We start from the raw sequence: 19502 nt of genomic DNA on the forward strand, positions 1-19502 counted from the left end.
ATTTAATCTTTTTAAATCATATTTAATCAACTCTATAAACTTGATCGGATCTTCAGAGAGAACAACAACAAATTATTAAATACAAATTATTAAATAAACATGCTGTTGCTTTTGATTATTTTATGGGCTAAAAACAAAGAAGTCCTTATCTTCTAAACATAAATTTTCATTAGTATTCCATGAATGATGCAGGAAAAGCGGAATATGTCATACTACATGTACTGTCACTGTGATTACAGGTCCTTGCTACACAGCTCTAAATATTTTTCTCCACCTCATATCAGTGTACCTGTAATATGCTGGACTTTGCATAATTTATAATGCGCCACATAATTTTTGATGCTCCGGTGTATATTCATGTACTCAGCCCAACTGTGCGCGTTCTTATTTCTGTCAGTGCACAGTCAGCTGGCATCATGTTCACTGTGAGTGCATCTCTGCAAAAACAGAGCAACAGTTCATCAAAACTGTTGGGCACAGTTTTTACCTGAAACTGTTTGTTTACCTTATTTACCTTATGCAGGTGTATTTGGATTGTTTTTTTCTTTTTCTTTTTCGTGGTCTGGGAAAATCTGCTGTCCAATTGTTCAGAGAGCTCTCTAATCCAGCCTTTGATCTGAGTTGTGCAGTGAAGCCTAATAGGATCGTAGTATTAACCCCGATGACAATACCACCAGCTGTCGCAGAGCCCCCTGTTGGTCACCAGCTGAAATGTGCCTGTGGGGGAAGGGTAAGGAGGGTGGAGGGGTTGACTGACAGAGAAAGAGACAGAAACAGATTGACAGGGATCGGGAGAGAGGATCTGTGTGATGCTCAAAGTGAAGTAACAGAGGAAGAAGCTCAGAGGAGGAAAAACTCCTGAAGTGCTTTATTTTTGGACGACTACCTCTTCAATTTTACTTTGAATCCTCCTCCATTAGCTAAATGACTTTTTTTCGCGCATAATCTTCTACTTTTTAACATTTTTTTCCTTAAAAGCATACTTTTTCACTTATCAATCTCTACATTTATCCCCTTTTTTCCCCTCCCACCTGCTGCATCCACACCCTGATATTTTTTCCAGTGCTGTGGCAGCTGTTGGCTCTCTGATTTCTTGATATGGCTAAATAAGAGGTGGAAGGGTGGGGGGCTTGCCGGTGGTTTTCTTTGAGGGTTGAGAAGTTGCGGAGGGAACCAGGAGAAGAGGAGGAGGATGGCGGTGGCTCTGGAAGAAGTTTGGGGGCGGGTGAAAAATGTCTGCAAGCAGAACGGACTGCTCATTCTGTCTGTGCTGGCCGTGGTCATCGGCTGCCTGTTGGGCTTCTTCCTCAGAGGCAAGCAGCTCTCCGAGCAGGTCAGTTAGTCCCCCTACTCCCACCCCCAGCACCCAATATAAATGCGCTACCCTGCTGGCCCCCTTCTGTCTTATCTCCCCCCTCATTGTCAGCCCCTGGATCCTTCTTATGTGATAAAATCAGATCCTCACTCCCCTGTATCAGCCTCTTTAACTCCACTCCATGTCATAACCACCAGCATTTACATAAACATGCAAAAAGAAAAACAGTGACAGCATTGTACTGACAAACAATTAGACTCTCAGGCTTAGCCATATCTACTGCACACCTAACCCCAACCCTAAACCAGACTTAAGCCACAAATTAAATAATTAGTCATGCTGATTCCTGTTCCCAAATGCATACAAAGCAATCAACTACACATTCATTGTCATACTGTCACCTTCATTAAATATACTTTTCATCACCAATTCTGCCCACTGAAGTCAGAGCTGCACTGTAATGAATACTAAATTATGTCTCAGATGTCTCAGTACAGACGAATCCAACTCCAGTGGCTTATGCGAGGTTTCGCTCTTAAGCTGCAATTGCAAAAGAGAGGCAAAAATATGACATGAAAAGGCCTCAGAGGTGACAGTATATTTAAAAAAAAAACTCAATCAAAGTGGTTTGATTGCTCCTAGAAAAGCATCAAAGGTCAGACTCATTCACGATCCAATCTATTAGCTACAGCAGGGACACTGAAATAGCAAAGGACTTTCCAAAGATGAGGGAATTGTATTTCTCCCTGTTTAAAATGTGAAACAGGGCTTTTCAGAACGTCTATGGCCTGAGTGAATCCATAGAAAAAGGATTGCTGGTGGGGAGATTAGTTGTCAGTCGCTCGCAGAAAAAAAAATCACATCAAGGCATGCCATTTGTGTTTACTTATATAAGTCACACAAGACTGAATGGGAAGAGATCTTCAATAGTCGGAATTCAGGAGATGCTAAGAGGCTGCTGAGAAAGCATGTCTAAACTAAATGTAACTGAAAAATGACTTTGATGTGCTTGAAACAGAATTTAAAAAAATGGGAGTTGTTTGAAAATGAATGATGAGGACGTAGATGTGTGTGTGTGCTGTTGGATATATGATGAAATATGTTGACACTGTGGGCGTTTGAACATCCGCCTGCTGTCAGAGTCAGCCGTACGACATCCCGGTGCTTTTGTTTTGATCCATGGGGTGCAAAAAAACCAAAGCTGTGCTTTGATGACAGCATCAGTCATCTGTTTTATATTTAGCACACAAAGCTTGAAAAGGTCCATACGTAGAATACCTTACTCTAGAATGGGCCACCGTTATCTGGCAATAGCCCACAGCAGGCACTCAGAATCCAAAGCAGTGCTAAGGTTTATGGCACATGTCCACCAGCAGGCGATCCAGTGAACTAAAGTGTTCAGGTTAGGACACTAAATTCTCCGAGTCCCACTGGAAGTAAATGTGTGTCCTCTTTCTTCAACTGCTGTCTATTAAGGGTTGCTGAAGACACTGAAGTCATCAGTCAGCTGGCAACTATAGTGTTGTATAGTCCGTAGATCCTTGAGACTATTTGGTAGCCACATCAAAATTCTTCATAAATAAATGGAAGTAAATGGAAATAGAGAATCAGTTCAGATCATTCATAAAGTAATAGTTATTTTATCTTTCCCAAAATTATGAAGTTGCCTTTACCTGGCAACAGTTGATTGCTGATGTAAACATAAATGTTAAACAGGACAGAAGCTAGTCAGTGTTGCCATACAATAGTACACAAGTTGTCACATTAGTACAGTATGTAGTGATGGAAATTTACAGTAAATAAAGTCACGCAAAAATAACTCTACTTAGTATTTAAAGTCTAGTTAATATTTATGGTCTGAATTAGTAGTTGAAGTCAGGTATGCTTTAGGCTCTGGCTGGCGTTTGCTTGGCAGCATCTCATCCTCTCATGTTCACTGATAGCGTCACAAAAACTCAACAGGCAGAAAACCAGATCTGAGGTTTTAAACTGTTGCTGTTACAATGTCTGCATCCAACTTCTATATAAAGTCCAGAGTCAAGCGGCTACATTTAAATAAATGGCGGTAATGCTAATTAGCGCTCATTTCAAAGTACAGATGAGGTTAATATATTAAATTGCTTTCGCTTAAACAGATAATTGGTTAGAACTTAAATTACTGACCATCCATCCATTCGTCCATTTTCTTAACTGCTTATCCAATCGGGGGGGCGTGGAGCTTATGCCAGCTGTCATAGAGTGTGAGGCAGGATACTGTCTGCACAGGATTGCAGTCCTGTCAAGGGCAGGGCTCATTTTCTTTAAAAAAAATCATTTCTGTCAGATAAAAAGCCAAAAGATCACCAGTGTCAGCTGGCTACACCCTCTGAGCATCATGACTGAACAACGTTTTATGACAGTTCATCTTACAGTCTTTGAAATCCTGGATCACAGAGCCCCACAGTCCATCACTGCCATTCACAAATTAGCATCAGGGTCAAAGACAGTGTTTGACTTGAGAAATAAAAATTTTAACAAATGCTCCAAAAGAAAAAGAAATCAGACTGCAATCTAGTCTGGCGTAATAGTAGTCAAGAAAAGCTGCACTGTTACACACAAATGTGGCATGTCTCGTTCTAACACTGTATAGCAAGTTGCAATTTTGCCTTCAGTATTTCTGCCCATGATTGCCCACCTCAGCATCCTGACACAGGGAGGAAGAATATGATGTGTTATGCTTGCTATAAGTTAATATTTGAAATATTTGATGTGCTTGTTTAACTCTAGTTCAAGTAAAGAGGCAGAGCAAATTAATTCGCTGATAAACGACACGAAACAGTTCAGTGTGCTTGTCTTTGACAGTCGTTGTGGGTTGAAATAATGGGAACTGTGTAAAACAAATAATATGAAATTAAATAAATAAATAAATAAACCTTTACCAAATACAGTGAAGCAACAGAAGAAATGACATTTACAAAATATCACTGAAAATTAAACAGTAGGAAGATGTAAGGAAATGTATTATTGGTGCAGATTAAAGGTTTGAGCAGTATTGCCGTTTAAAATGTAATTTTAATTAGAAGTTGTGGCTCACAGAAATGTCAAAAATAAATTACAACATGTCACAAAAACAGCTCTGTGCACACTGTAAGAGCACTCAAAGGCTGATTGTTTCCCAGATGGTCTGTAACCCTGCAGCTCTGTGAGCACAGAGAATATTTAACATGCACTAATTGTAGAGCGATTCAGCTGCCCAGCTGCAATTCAGAAACACATTAGTTTGCCATAAAACAATCAACATCAAGACAAGGCTTTGATAAAAGCTTTGATGCAAGTGTTGATCATCAGGCTTCATGGCTTAATCTTTGGGTTTGCATACAAACAAGCATATACGTATGCCAGCTCGTGGCTTCAGCGTGTGTGTCCGCAAGTACCACATGTCTAACAAAGAGTTTGCTCTGCTTTCAGCAGATGCCAGGACTCAGTGGCAGCTGTGTTTGTCCCTCACACGCAATACAAAGTCTCACACACATGCACATAAACGTGCGTGCGTGTACATACTGCGTCCGCCCACATTGTTACACACACACGCGCACACACATGGCCATTTAGCCTTAAAAGCTCTCCCACTTAAAAACAGAAGCAAAAAGCTTCTATTGCTCCATCATCTCATGCACAGATGTGATGTACTTACATTTCATTTGTTCCTTTCCAACTCTTCACCTCCGTTTTGCCACATGCCCCCCCACCTCCCATCTGTTTGACCTGCTGATTAGGTAATCAGTTAAGTGCAATGTTTTTTACCTTAATACATACATACAGTCCAGTGTTCAGTCCCCTGTTAGCTCCTCTTTGTCTGTTTAGTGTTGTTACACATGAGAGCTTTATTGGTGGGAGCTCTTCTGTAAATGCTGTTGATCGCAGCGATATCAACCAAAACAACATGTAAAACATGTTTAAAAAGGCAAAAGCCGTCAGGAGGATGGCCAATCTCTATTAACTGATCTTCAGGTGAATCTTGATTTTTGGAGCGTTGCTCAGAAATTTTTGTCTCTCCTTACCCACACATATCTGACTAATAAGTGATAGATTAACTGTAGGTATGAAAAGTCATCACTGACATATTTTATGTTAACATCAATGTACCATTTTTTCCAACAGATTTTCTAGTTGTCACATAAGATGTTTTTAGGTTTCCACCTGTGTAGTGGAAACTAGTACAATATTAGTGTGAAAAACACCTGATAAGCTTCTGGTTTCTTTGCAGAGCTGCAACTTGACTTTTAAAAACACATTTTTTTGTATTTATTCTAACATGTTATTATACAGTAATCTTACTTTGAATACTTTGAAGTATTTGAACACCTGCTTTAGGGGATTCAGACACTTCAAATCTATCTAGTCTATTCAGACTGTTCATGCTTTTTGTAACTGCTTAAAAGTTTTTTGACATTTGCTTTTAAAGACTTTGTCACAGTGTGTGGAAGCAGATTGTGTGGAATGTGAATAATGGACCCAAACGCAGACACAATGGAACGTAGAACGTAGCTTGAATTTTTTAAAAACAAAAGGTTTAATAAGGCTGATAAAAAGCTGCAAACAAAGGGCAAGGCAAACTGATGCAAAACTAAACATTAACCTAAATTGGGTGAACTAAAATACAACATGAAGAACCCTGACATGGACATGAACAAACCTGGACATGTATACATGAGACCTGGAAACATGGTGTGAAGGGGAAGTGGGAACACATGGGGAAACAGCTGATTAGAATGACAGGGGAAGTGAAACTAAACACAATGAACATGGGACACCAGACCTCTTCAAAATAAAACAGGAAACATAATGAGACTCAGGAATGAGACTTAAACACAGGGGTGAAGACACAAGGAGAATCTAAGAAACATTGAACTATAACGGCAACCTAGGCTTAATGGAAATGACCCTGGATCGTGACAGACATTCTTTTTTCTTTTCTTATACGTATTCTTACATTTTTACGCAACAAGTGGCTTTGATGAAAACTTGTGTTTGTTTTTGACAGCTGAAAATAAACCATAGGTGAGGGTAGGGACGTAGATCGGCTATGGTCACGAGCTGTGGGTAGTGACCAAAAGAAAAGAGATTGCGGATACAAGCGGCAGAAATGAGCTTCCTCCGAAGGGTGGCTGGCCTCTCCCTTAGAGATAGGGCAAGAAGTTCGGCCATTCAGGAGGGGCTCAGAGTAGAGCCGCTGCTCCGTCACATCAAAAGGAGCCAGTTAAGGTGGTTCGGGCATCTGATAAGGATGCCTCCTGGGTGAGGTGTTCAGGCCATGTCCCACAGGGAGGAGGCCCCGAGGCAGACCCAGGACACGCTGGAGAGATTATATCTCTCAGCTGGCCTGGAAACACCTTGGTGTTCCCCCAGAAAAGCTGGAGGAGGTGGCTGGGGAGAGGGAGGTCTGGGCTTCTCTGCTTGGGCTGCTGTCCCCGGGACCCAGCCCAGGATAAGCGGAAGAAAATGGATGGATGGATGGATGGATGGATGGATGGATGGAAAATAAAGGGATGAAAATTCCAACTCAACCTATTTCACTCAAAAATTCAGTTGAAAAAAATGAAAAAATTATTTGAATGTGGGATTACGTCAAATTATGACTCAGTGTGATTGGTTCAGTGCTTTTTAGCCATACTATGAACAGAGCTCTAAACTAGTACATGTTTAATGCTGCCCTTGTCCTTGCTTTTCAGCCATTGTGTTTTGAGCCAGTGTAGAATTTTTTTTAGCCAGAAAAATCAGAAAGATGGAAACCCTTTTCACACAGACAACACTTGCACAAAAGACACATTGAGGCCTGTTCAGTTATTGAAAGCAAAAGGATGTTATTGATATTGATGTTGGATCTTGAAAACAAATTTAGCCTTTGGTTGAAAAAAAAAAAAAGCAACAGATAACATGTAATCTGAAAGTGACTGAATATAGTGTTAAAACTGTAAAAGGTCCATACCAAGTGACCTAAGAGGTTTGCAATGCTCGGAGCGTTTCTGCAGATCCAATCTGTTTTGTATTGAAGTCATCTTTACATGGGAGAGTGTAATCTAAAGGGCAGCTGTATACTAAAAAAGGGTCTGTTTGGTAAGTTACAAAAAGAAGGCAATGTCTGATTTAGAGAGGATGTCATTTTACAATTTGTGTTGCAGTAATAATAATAATGTTGACATGGTGTTTGACCTCAGATTTGTTGGCAAAGTAAAAAAAAACAAACAGCTTTTCTCTTCTGCTTGCAGGAGGTGAAGTACTTCCAGTTTCCAGGAGAGCTGCTAATGAGGATGCTGAAAATGTTAATTTTGCCCCTTGTCGTATCGAGGTAAGGGCAACACAGCTCTGCACAACACAAACACATAAACACAACATTTCAGTGCCACAAGTACTAAATGCTGAAGTGGATAAAAGAGCTGTTTAATTATCTACATGGATGCTGGCTTTCAGCGCTGCACGCCAATTGTGATTAAGATAAACATTTTTACGGTACACTGAAGTTTTATATTATACATAATAACAATATTGTGCTGCAGTGATCAGTAAACAAAATATCTGCAGTCCCCATTTAGGCATCAGTGTCACTACACTCGTCCCCTACCTCTATATGTACTGAATGATTTTACAGGTTGCACACCGTCAATTATGGTATTGATTATTACTCTGAAAATGGACAGTGTGAGAAATCAGGGTCTCTGTTCCTTTTCTACCATTAAGCTGTTATTTTATGGTGTGTTTACTGTAATCTACAAGAAGAGTTCCTCGTTGTAAAAGAAAAAAGAAATTAAATGCTGCATTATAATATAAAATATACACATCTTTCTATTTTCAAAGACATTTAAAGCATTCCACGATGTCCATAAAGACTGGCTTATTACAGTACAAAACCTTCACAGCAGTTTGTTCCTGTTCATACACAAATGTGTACTGTGTAATAGAGAGCGAAGCCATTTGAGAAAAATGTTTCTGCAAAAAGAAACTTGCAGAAATAGAAAAGCAAGAATTCATATTGCCATTTTTGTGAATTTCAAAGTACTTTATTGTCTCAGAGTGACACGATGAAAAACACCTCCTGCTGTCACCTGCTGTCTAGTGACAGCAGGAGGTGGGGGTTTTTTCCACAAAGAATCTGCACTGACTGCAAACCTGAAAAAAATCTACCTCGAATACTTTTTAAAAAGCAATTTGCCAACCATTCATATGAAAACCCACGAGCAGATACCAGGTATGAAACTGCAAAGCCAGCTCACTCTACCTCCCCGGTTATACATTTATATATACAACACAGAGTGCAGATGCACAAGTCTTCTTTTACAAAAAAAAAAACACACTGTGGGAAAGAAAGAAAAAGGCAATTCTGCATGCTTATTGTAATAAGACGTGTAAGGCCTGTTGGATGAAATATATTACCACTGCAAGGCAATGATAAAAGGTATCTACAGATAAGATTTAAAAGAGTCAAATAAAATAAAAGATTAAAATAAAGCACTTTTGAATAAAATGGATTAAACAGGAAAGTTGGCTCTGGCATGCAGCTAGACTGCAATGCAAAATGTGAGCGTCCTGCAATTATAAATGAATCATGATCATACTCTGATTTAAGTTTAAAATTGTGTTGGTTGAGTTTTATAGCCTACAGGAACCACGCCCCTGCATGGCTTCATGTTGACCGAGGCTGCTGGAAAAAAAACAATCTGGATCTCTGTTCTCTGATATTTACTGCGCCCAATTACATGTTTCAGCATTAAATATTAAAAAGTAATGTCTATACGCAAGTAAAGCTGTTGCCCTTTTGTAGCTTCAGATGCATTCTTAGTAGAGCACAGCTTGCCAGATTCTCCAGTTTGATTATTTTAGGCCCAAAGCGCTTAGTTGCCTGCATGAGGTCAGTGATGTACTGAACACACACACACAAAAAAAACCTCCCAAAACAAATCATGCAAACGCACCGGTTACATGCAGGCTGCTTTGCGCAATAAGCTACTTACAATCTATGCAACAGCAAAGACTGGATGAGAAGTTAATCCTCCCTCTCTCTGTCTCTCCCTGTCTGTCTCCCTCTCTGTCTCTATCTCTATCTGACAGTGTTTATGTGCCTTTCTTGTGTATTTCTCTCTGTCCATCTTTTTCTCTGCAGTAAAAGCGTGAAGCATTGTGCAGTGATTTGCTATTTATACACAGCCATGATCCATTCCCCCAGATTCCCAGATTCAGAGCAGGGCATCCTCTCAGCGCAGGTTTCCTGCCAAGAGTGTAGCACGTGAGGACAAGAGACGTTAACTACACCTAATCTGAAACAGTATCTGCAGGCAGGAGGCCAAATGCAGCCAAGTACAACGCTCTGTTAAAGCACACAGAAACTTGAAAGCTATCAGGGCGACTCTAAGATGCTCTGAGCGTGGATCCCTAGAGATTCATTTGAGTCTGTAGCACACAGATCCTGATACCTGCCTGGATCTCGATGGGGGCGATAATGTATGATAAAGATGGAAGGGATGACTTCTTACTGCTACACCTCGTGCCTTCATTTCTTTATAACTCTTTACAGGCATGCATACAGTGCAGTCACGCAAGCAATGTCCTGCTTTTGTCAGATATCTACACTGGGATGCACAGACTGGCTAGCTGACATAGTGCACGGTACAGTAGGGCTTATGTAGGGGTGAATATCCTTCCCAGCCCTATGGCCTGTCTGTCCCCATTTTTTCCCCTCCCACTGCCATCTGCACACCAGCCAAAGCGGAAACCAGATTATCCCATGAACGCGTCATGCTGAATCAATGGCAAGTGCACTTTGTGCCTCCCTATGGTCCCTGTTTATTTAGTTTCACAGGATTGAAATTAAATCTTTGTTTTAATTGTAACAAATACTGACAACGCGACGCTCATTCGGTTCATTCAGGGCCTGCTTAAAGTGAGCATTTGCATTTTGATGAAGGCCTTTAGAATTTAATTAACTTTGGCACAGATCTGAAGGTCAGAGATGAAAAGCGTTTTTTTCAAAATGTGCAGCATCCACACAACGAGCACTTTACAACCACAAAGTGAGTAAGAAATAATTGGCAGCAAAATGAGTGTTGCAAAATAGATCTGAGTGGGTGTGCCACAGGTTGTTTACACAGTTTTTAGAATTGATTGTTTTTGTAAAACACACACACACACACAAAATGGGAGTTGGGAGTTTAATGTAGCTCTCACTCTCTTAGACTGAAATCTCAGGGTGCGTTTTCTTAACGATAGTAACTGTTTTTGAGAATTGCTGTGATTTTTATTTTGCCCCACGATACGACACGGGATTAATTGCTCTTTGTGTGGCTCAATAAAATTTACCCTTCACAGGGCAATGCCTGCCTGATTTCAGCTCTCATACCGGAGGCAGGTGGTCAGCTACGGCGCACTTAGGTCAGACAGCCAGAAGTTCCCTGTAAATATTTCCCAGACAGAGACCATAAATAGACATATAAAGAACTACAGTAATTTAACTGACACGTCATAAGTGAATGACATATAAAGGACATGCACTTGACTATAGCACCAAATTCAAGTCCTTGCACCTTTTTCCTTCTTTGCTAGAGTGATTTAGTGTTGCATTTGGACGATTAACCATCAAGCTGCAGAAATCATGTTGCAGTTGTGCAGAGCTGTGTTCTTCTCTTTAGCTTGACTGTTTTGTTTAGCTGGCTGTCAGAATGCAGATCGTTCCTTTATATTTCATCAAGTGCTTTTTTTTATTATGGTATTTAGGAACAATTTCTAATTAGCTGCAAATATGCGTTTAACCTTGCTGTGCTGAGACAGCTTGTCGGTAAAGTGTGTCTCGCCTACTGAGTAAGAGAGAATCTGATTCCGGGCTACTTAAAAATATTTGAATAGAATACCACTATTACAGAATTTGATTTCAAGGGTAAAAATTAACTTTACAGATTTATTTGGTGACCTGAATGTTTGTGCATTTAATCAACATTATTATAAATCATAAAACTGTCAAGACAACATTCGCTTTGTTCTTGGACTCAATTATGGTGTTTAGAGGTTTTTACTAAAGCATCCCTGTGTAAACAGCTAGAAACAAGACTGAGCTCAGACAGTATAGCGACTGCCTGCCATCGTCTGACTTAGCTTCTGTTCACAAGAGCAAATATTTTGGGTTTCTGGCAGATGCAGCAACCCAAGACCTGGGCCAAGACCTGTTCCATACAAAGGTCATTGTTTACAAATGCAGATAAGTTAAAAACGGTAATAAAAGTCTATCATTAGATTGTAGCCTGAGATTTTTAGTCTGCATTTCAGCAAGTGCTTTCCATGTTTTGTTTCCACATGGACTCAGTAATCAGACAACAAATGAAAACCAGAAATCTTCTGGCACCCAAAGTCCTGCCTAAAGACTGTTTACAGAGGTTAAATCTTAACTCTGTACTGCCAGCTACCCATTTTACTAAAAGTTTACTAAAAGAGACCAACATCACAACATTCATTTTTATAGGATTCATTTTGCCATTATCTGCTGTGCTTCAGTCTTGGCCCTGATCCCTGAACCCTGAAGGGGAGATAAATAGACCTACAGCTAAAATCCCAACCGCATGCTGTATAATGATGTTAGTTTGCTGGGGAGGTCACACAGTGCACTTTGAGGTTTATAGGAAATTGGTTTTCTTAATCTCAGCATACAGTACAGAGAGTCAGATACCACAGCAACGTCTGGCAGAGCTATGCACACTTTTCTTCCTGTCTAACCCTGATGCCCATACAGTAACCCAACCTAGGAGTGAAAAGCAACAGAAAAAAAAATGAATTTGTTAAATAAGTCATTTATTAATACATAATTCTACCGAGTAGCAATGAATGAATGAATAGTGGTATTGTAAAGCGCTTTGAGGGTCTCGAAAAGCACTATATAAATGCAATCCATTATTATTATTATTATTAAAGCAGCGTTCTTAAGCTTCTCCATGACTCCTTTTGCCCCAAAAGACACAGGCTTGTATTAACTTTCACAAAGCGGGCAAACGTTGCAGCTGTTCCTTAGAAAAATGTCTGGAAATGACTGCGGCGATGATTTCAACAACGTTAGTAGACTAAACTTATTGACCGTCTAATATTAAAGTCATTTCTCAAAAAGGTAAACATGGCTTTTTTCTACATGATTTCATATGGAGCTCATAACCTTCTCTGTCTAGGTGTCTCATTCTATTTTGAATGCACAGACTGATGATTGATTTGAAAACTCTTTGAATCAAAAGTCTAAAAAGAACCATTTTGATGAGGTTAATGTACCTATTAATGATTTCATCTTGTGGCAAGTATGCTCCTGTATAATTCTGGCCATTAGGAGCGACTGAGCCTCTTTTTTTACAGTATATTGGTGCAAAATTATAATGAATACTCTGAATATATTAAGCATTGAAACTAAACTGAACATTGATGCGATCTCCTGAAACACACTTCATAGCATCACTCATGTCGTCACCACTATATACCATGGATTCCAAGGAGTATATATCCAAGGAGTATAGACTCCATTCCAAGGAGTCTCTGCCTCCTCTCTTTCATCTCGATGTGGGATTACTGTAAAGCTCTAGCTCAACGAAGGTAGAACAGGGAGGAGTGTAAGCCCCATATGGTCCAAAAATCTTATGGCAGATCTGCTCTGCATGTGCTTGAACCCTCACGGTCAAGGCAGCTACACATGGCAGGCTGTAATCCTACCTTGGCGCAGATATCAGAGAGAAGGACAAAGATCTCTCAAAGATTTCCTAGCTTACCAAAAAAAGAAAAGAGAAAAGAGATGTGCATATTCTTATTATAAAAGTGTAGAAATAGCTTAAGATTTAATGACCATCTTCATGTATATGTGACATAAATTTGTATAATTCATATTCATATTCTTACAATTATCTCTTGCGACTCCAGTAATGTCTGGGATACAGCATTAGATCTTAGGCTGCCAAAATATGTACAGTATATGCTAGTGGTTTCCAGCATGGTTGGTCCTGAGGAACATCTATGGAATACCAGGATGAGTAAAGGCAGTTATTCCCATTAGAGCACCGAGATGGAGTGGTGGTTAGCATTAGCTTGGCTCACAACAAGAAGCTCCTGGGTTTGAATCCACCAGCTGGCCGGGGCTTTTCTGTGTGCACCTTTCATGAATTCTCTCTGGATACTAAATACCAGCTTCCTCTCAAATTCTAAACTTTCCATAGGTATGAATGTGAGCCTAAATAGCTGTCTGTCTGTGTTAGCCCTGCGATAGACTGATAGCCTGTCCAAGATGTATCCTGCCTTTTGCCCTGTGGCAGCTGGGATAGACTCCAGCACCTCTGTCTTGGGTGGATGGAATTCGTCCTGATTTTACTGCTATAATCAGGGGTTAACATGGACTATAATGATCTGGAATGGCGTTGCAGGACCCTCAACAAATGAGTGCTTAAATCTCGTTTGTTAATCTGATTGGCAGATTAGGGTAATAGTCAATACTGAGTTAGTTAATTTCTCACGTGCAGTCTGTCACTGCTTCCAGCTGATGATAAGGAGACGCTTGTTCAGTAATAAGAAAATGATGGCATCCAAAGCCTTCCTTACACCAGCAAGGCATCCTTTTTCCTGCTCATTACTATAATGCATTCATGGTGCAAGTTGCAAGATTGCATTCACAGATACACTGAAGCAACTTTTCCTAAGTAGAAGGTCATCTCAAGACACCTTAACAAATATCAGCAAACACAAAGTGCTTATGTGCTGTTTTTCATACGTTGTAACTTGGTAGCTAAACGCAGATTTGCTAAATTTCCCAGGGAGAGAAAAAAAAAAGGTTAATGTGTGACACTTTCAGAGATGGGGAGAGATACTGTAGAACATCTGAATAATACTAAATTGTTGTTATTCAAACGTTGCATGAAAATACTGTAAAAGACAATTTGGTTCAGTTTAGCGCAGGGTAAATAGCATTGTGGTAACATTTATAGTAATGCTACGGTGGCTCAGAAAGGTCAAACACACTGTAGCTTAGAAAAACACCAGAAAAATGGTCCAAAATCACTAAAAAAAACAACCTGAATAAATCTCACAAAACACAACACAAGTGTGTTTGGGGATGGCATAATGTGACGGAGCAGCTGCAGAAGTGACAAATAACAGTAGGTCGCTAATAGCAAACATGTGTCTAGAGTATTTTATGAATCATATGATTAAAACATTTAATACCTGCATCTTTTTCTCCCTCACAATACTGGTGAAGCCTCCACTGTCACGGTTCTGGGTTGGTTCGACCCAGCATTTCGAGTTCTCTTGTTTTGGTTTATTTTTGAATGATCGTTTTGTTCGCTGGTGCTTTGTTGATTATTATTATTATTTATCTATTGTTTCTGTGATTCTGGTTTTGGTTTTTGCTCTCAGGTTTTGTGTTCTCATGTTTGGTGTGGGTTTTGATCTGTGTCTAGTCTGCGTCTTCGTGTAGTGATTTCTTGTTTCCTGTTTTATTGTGAAGGTCTGCGTCTCATGTGAGTGTATTCAGTTTTACCTCCCTTGTCTCATCTCGTTAATTACTCCCAGCTGTGTCCCCCACCTGTGTGTAATCTCCCGGTGTTTCTCTGAGTGTATTTAAGTCGTGTCTTCTGTTATAGTAGTCGCTGGTCCGTCTGTGTATCAACCATGTTTCATCTGTTTGTTCTCCCTGCTGTCCATCGTCACTTACCTCTGCTCATCCTCCTTCATGTTCATGTCCTGGTTTGTGTTCAGTAGTTTAGTTGTTCTCAGTTTAGATAGTCTTCAGTCCCATTTGTCGTTTCTCTATTTGCATTATGTGTCCAATAAACCACCTTCTCACCTTCACAAGTGCCTGCGACTGGATCCTCCTTTATTATCTCCACACGGTTCATCTCACTCGCCATGACATCCGCTTCTTTTAAACATGTCTCAGTGCAGTCCTTCGCATGTCCTTCGCATCGAAACAGCTTTTCCGTCACAATAATGTCTCCCCAAAAACACTTCCTTTGTGTTTTGTGAGGTTTTTCTCTACTTCTATTGTATTTTATTCAACTTCCATTGTGTTTTGCGTGCTTTTCAGCATTTCTTTTTTTATTCCATCTTGTTTTCTTAAGTCGCAGTGCATCTGACCTCTCAGGATTATGGTATAATTCACAATGCAAGCTGTGCTGTTTGCGGTCAATGTGAAGCCACATGATGACTAGAAGATTTCAATGTAAATTTAAGCTGATGATGTTGATTAAATTCATTCATCAAACTTTACCTTTCATTGTAGCTTCATACATACAAATCCACAAAGGGCTGGTGTATATCTATATATATTCAGTTTAAACTGTTGTCTGCGATTATCCTGAATATTAATGTTTTGACATGTTGCCAGTGCAATGCAGTGTGACATTCTACTTATGACATTTTGATTTTTCTGCTGGAGGTCATCTAATCCCTGAGCAGCTCAGGGCAAGCCCTTTAGTTATCATTTCTGCAGCTGCATTTGTTATCTGATGTACCAGTGGGTGCAAGGTTTATTCCCACGAGCGATGCTCCGTTCTGTGATTGCAATTCCAGTCACATCACAATGTTCAGTTCAAGAAAAAAAACAAATAGAAAAGGGTAAACCACTTTTTTTCTTTAATAGACAGAAAGAAATAGTGGCTGGAATAACCTGCCCATCAGTGCAGTATGTATGTGATAAGAATTAATATCACGGTGGTTGGTGAATTATAAAGCGTTATAACTCATTATTTGTCCACATCAACATAGTACATTAAATTAAACTGTTTACCACAGAATACAGACAGCAATTTACTGGTAGATAATATTAGATTTAGATAATATTCAAACCTCGTGGTTGGAGGCAAATACTTAAAGATACTGAGGTTTTGAAATTGAGTGCTTCACCTTTTTCATAACATTCAGTTTTTTTCTTTTTTAGTTAAAATGCCAGATTTACCTTTGAGTGTCAAATCTTTTGAGATTTGTAAGTACAACATGTAAGCAGAGCTGAGTGCACACGGGGTCAAACTGTCCAATGACAAAACAGGGTTTTCCTGGAAAGCCTTTAGAAGAGCAAAGGTCTAGACTGCCCTTGTGGAAAAAGAACTGGCAAAGGTTTTAGAGAGTACAGATGCTTGCCTTTGCACTTTTTATTGGTCTTTTAAGAAAACATCTGCATATAGACAAAGTTTGAAAAAAAAAAACCTGACAGCAATCTACAGAAAGCAGTGAGGAACAGAGGTGGGAAATAACCAAGTACAAATACTTTTTACTTGAAGCTTTTACTTTTTTACTTTTTACTATTACTCCCCACGCTTTTAAACAAATATCTGTACTTTCTACTCTCTGCTTCTATAGCATTTATACTCTTTCAGCATTCAGCAAACATCAGCAAACACACAAACTGTCTGTGTGCAGTTTGTCTCACAGTGTGTTACTAGCTAAAGGTCCAGCTGCTGTATTTCACAAGGTGAAATAAGTTCACTCAGAGATGGAGAAAGATGTAGAAAGGCAGGCGTGTTGGATTTGTATAAGATGTGTTTTTATAAAACAGACTAAGCTATGCTAACTTTGTGTTATTCAAACGTGGCATGAAAATACTGGGTAGTTTAGTGCAGGATAAACATTTTAGTTTGCAGTATTGTGGTGAATTGACAGTAAAGCTGTGTTGGACTGATACACAGTGTCTGTGGTGCTCATGGTCAGAGTTAGACTGCATCAAGTGTAGCAGAGATGAAGTTGCATTTAAGCAGATGATGCTTAGATTAATTAACTGAATGGCAACTTTATATCAGCTGTATGCTGTCTAGTGTAAAGATAATATAAACAGTATAGTGTCAGTGTAAGTAAGTAAGTAAAATTTTATTTATATAGCACATTTCTAGATAAAAGATCACAAAGTGCTTCACAAGGTATAAAACAAAAACAGACAAAAGTTAACAAAATGCAATTCTAAAAAGATGTGTTTTTAGTTGTTTTTTTAAAAGTGATCACTGATCTTAAGTTCTGAGGAAGAGAGTTCCACAGTCTGGCAGCCACAGTGGCAAACGCTCTGTCTCCCTTGGTTATCAGCCTTGTATGCTGAATAACAAGTAGGCCCTGATCACAAGATCTCAGGGATCTACTAGGGACATAGGGCTGTAAAAGTTCAATGATATAGGCTGGTGCTTGTCCTTGAAGAGCTTTAAATGTCAGAACCAGTATCTTAAAATGGACTCTGAATTCAACGGGGAGCCAGTGCAGCTGTATAAGCAACGGTGTTACATGAGAGTACTTAGATGTTTTTGTCAGAAGCCTTGCTGCAGCATTTTGGACAATCTGCAGACGCTCCAGGGAGTTTTTGTTTAGACATGTAAACAGTGAATTACAGTAGTCCAATCGTGATGAAATGAATGCATGAATAACAATCTCCAGTTCAGTATGAGATACTATAGGGCTCAATTTAGAAATGTTTCTTAAATGATAGAAGCAGGACCGAACCAGAGATTTAACGTGGACATCCAGGGTAAGAGCAGAGTCAAAGGTTACCCCTAGGTTCCTGATAGACGGTTTCACAAATGTTGAAAGAGGACCAAGAGCATTCATTATGTTAGGTACATGTCTGTCTGGAGCACATACAAGGACTTCAGTCTTTTCTTCATTAAGTTGGAGGAAGTTGTCAGCCATCCAGCCTTTGATGGCTTCTAAGCACACATTTAGAATCTGCAGCTTAGAAACATCTTCAGGTTTAAAAGACATATATAGCTGGATGTCGTCTGCGTTGTAGGGGATGGACATCAACCAGGATAGCTCGTGAAACTGCTGACAACTTGGATTCACCTGTAGAAATCCAGAGCAGCAGGTCAGCTGATCACATCATGTACACAAGGAGAATTTACTGAAGCTCACATTAGAAATTATTGTGAGTTGTGATTCTTTTCCCTGTGCTGAGACACTACACAGAACTCAGGGTTCGCTCACCTGCACTGTAACCCCTGACGTTACTCATTTCACTGTTTAGGTGTTTAGGCAAAGTCAGCCTCTAGCATGTAGGCAACAGAAAATCGTTACTTTTTTATTCCCTTTCACTGCAGGTGTCTTTCATGACAGATTTAAACAAATTCATTAGAATTATGATTAGATAATAGCCATTTTTAGTAGTAACTCCGATATTTGTAGCAAGGTAAAAGAGACCTTGTTAAAACAAATCACATGTGATAAAATTATTGACACTGACATTTATACTCAGCTGAGGGGCAAACTAGCCAATGACCAAAGAAAAACTTTGACAGGTATCGAGAAAGCCAGCTCAAAACCATAAAAAATGACAAGCAAGTCTGAAAAATATAAAGAAATGATCTGTCCAATATGTACCCTACCTGTTGCCCTGTGATTGACAAGTTAGGTTCTAATCCCTTTAGATGCATGGATGGATGGGTGCGAGGGATCTGCAATTCTGGGCTATTTATAAGCGAAATGAAACATTACATTAAAGGTTTCCTCACAGAGAGACTGTGCTTTCAATTTTAGTAACAAACCAGTTCCCAGCGTTCCTGGGTTGAGTCTAATTGTGAAGCATTTTTGCTACGCAGAAAAAAGTTGTAGATATTTAACCAGTTCAGAGACTACAGAGCGGGTAAAATGTTGATTGCTTTAAAAATTGTCACAAACAAGAAAGAGAGCAGCAAAAGATCACCACAAGAAAGAATGTCAAAAATGTTCAAAGCAGCACAGACAAAATTGCAGGTGACAGTTTTTTAGTAGTTTTTTTTAACACTACAAAGACATTTTTTATTAAACCTGTATCTTTTCCAGGACTGAGCGAAGAGAACAACAACAGCATAAACCTGAATAAAAGCAGTCACGTTACTATTATTCCACTTAATTTTCAGATAACAGTACACAGCTGTAGATATGAATCTCTAAATCTCTGCGTAGCACCAGTGGACTAGTCCACTGGTGCTACGCAGAGATTTAGAGATAGTAGCTACCAACACACCACCTTGACTTTATCTAGTGTAACTAGTAGTAATTTAACAGTGTTAGAATTTGCTATTATCCTGTACTTACACTTGTGGTTCTTTAACCATTCAGTTACATTTTCATTTTAACATCTCAACAAAGGTGAGTGATCTATGCAGATGAATTGACTGTCTGAACTTTAGTCCTCAGTAAATGTTTCATATAATCCGAACTGGAAAAGCATCATTTTTCCATTTAGGAAGCCAAG

General features: G+C 39.5%; 1 protein-coding gene across 1 annotated transcript in view; it reads left to right on the forward strand.

Moving 5' to 3' along the window:
• The first annotated feature begins 758 nt into the window (after window positions 1-758).
• slc1a7a (solute carrier family 1 member 7a) overlaps window positions 759-19502 on the forward strand; it is a 39827-nt gene continuing 21083 nt past the window's right edge. Inside the window, exons 1-2 of the mRNA XM_063461637.1 lie at window positions 759-1333; window positions 7564-7643. Of these exons, the coding sequence (XP_063317707.1) occupies window positions 1193-1333; window positions 7564-7643 (221 nt within the window). The 5' untranslated portion in view covers window positions 759-1192. The remainder of the gene's footprint in view (window positions 1334-7563; window positions 7644-19502) is intronic.

This window comes from Pelmatolapia mariae, linkage group LG18 (assembly GCF_036321145.2).
Source record: "Pelmatolapia mariae isolate MD_Pm_ZW linkage group LG18, Pm_UMD_F_2, whole genome shotgun sequence".
Classification (NCBI taxonomy): Eukaryota; Metazoa; Chordata; class Actinopteri; order Cichliformes; family Cichlidae; genus Pelmatolapia; species Pelmatolapia mariae.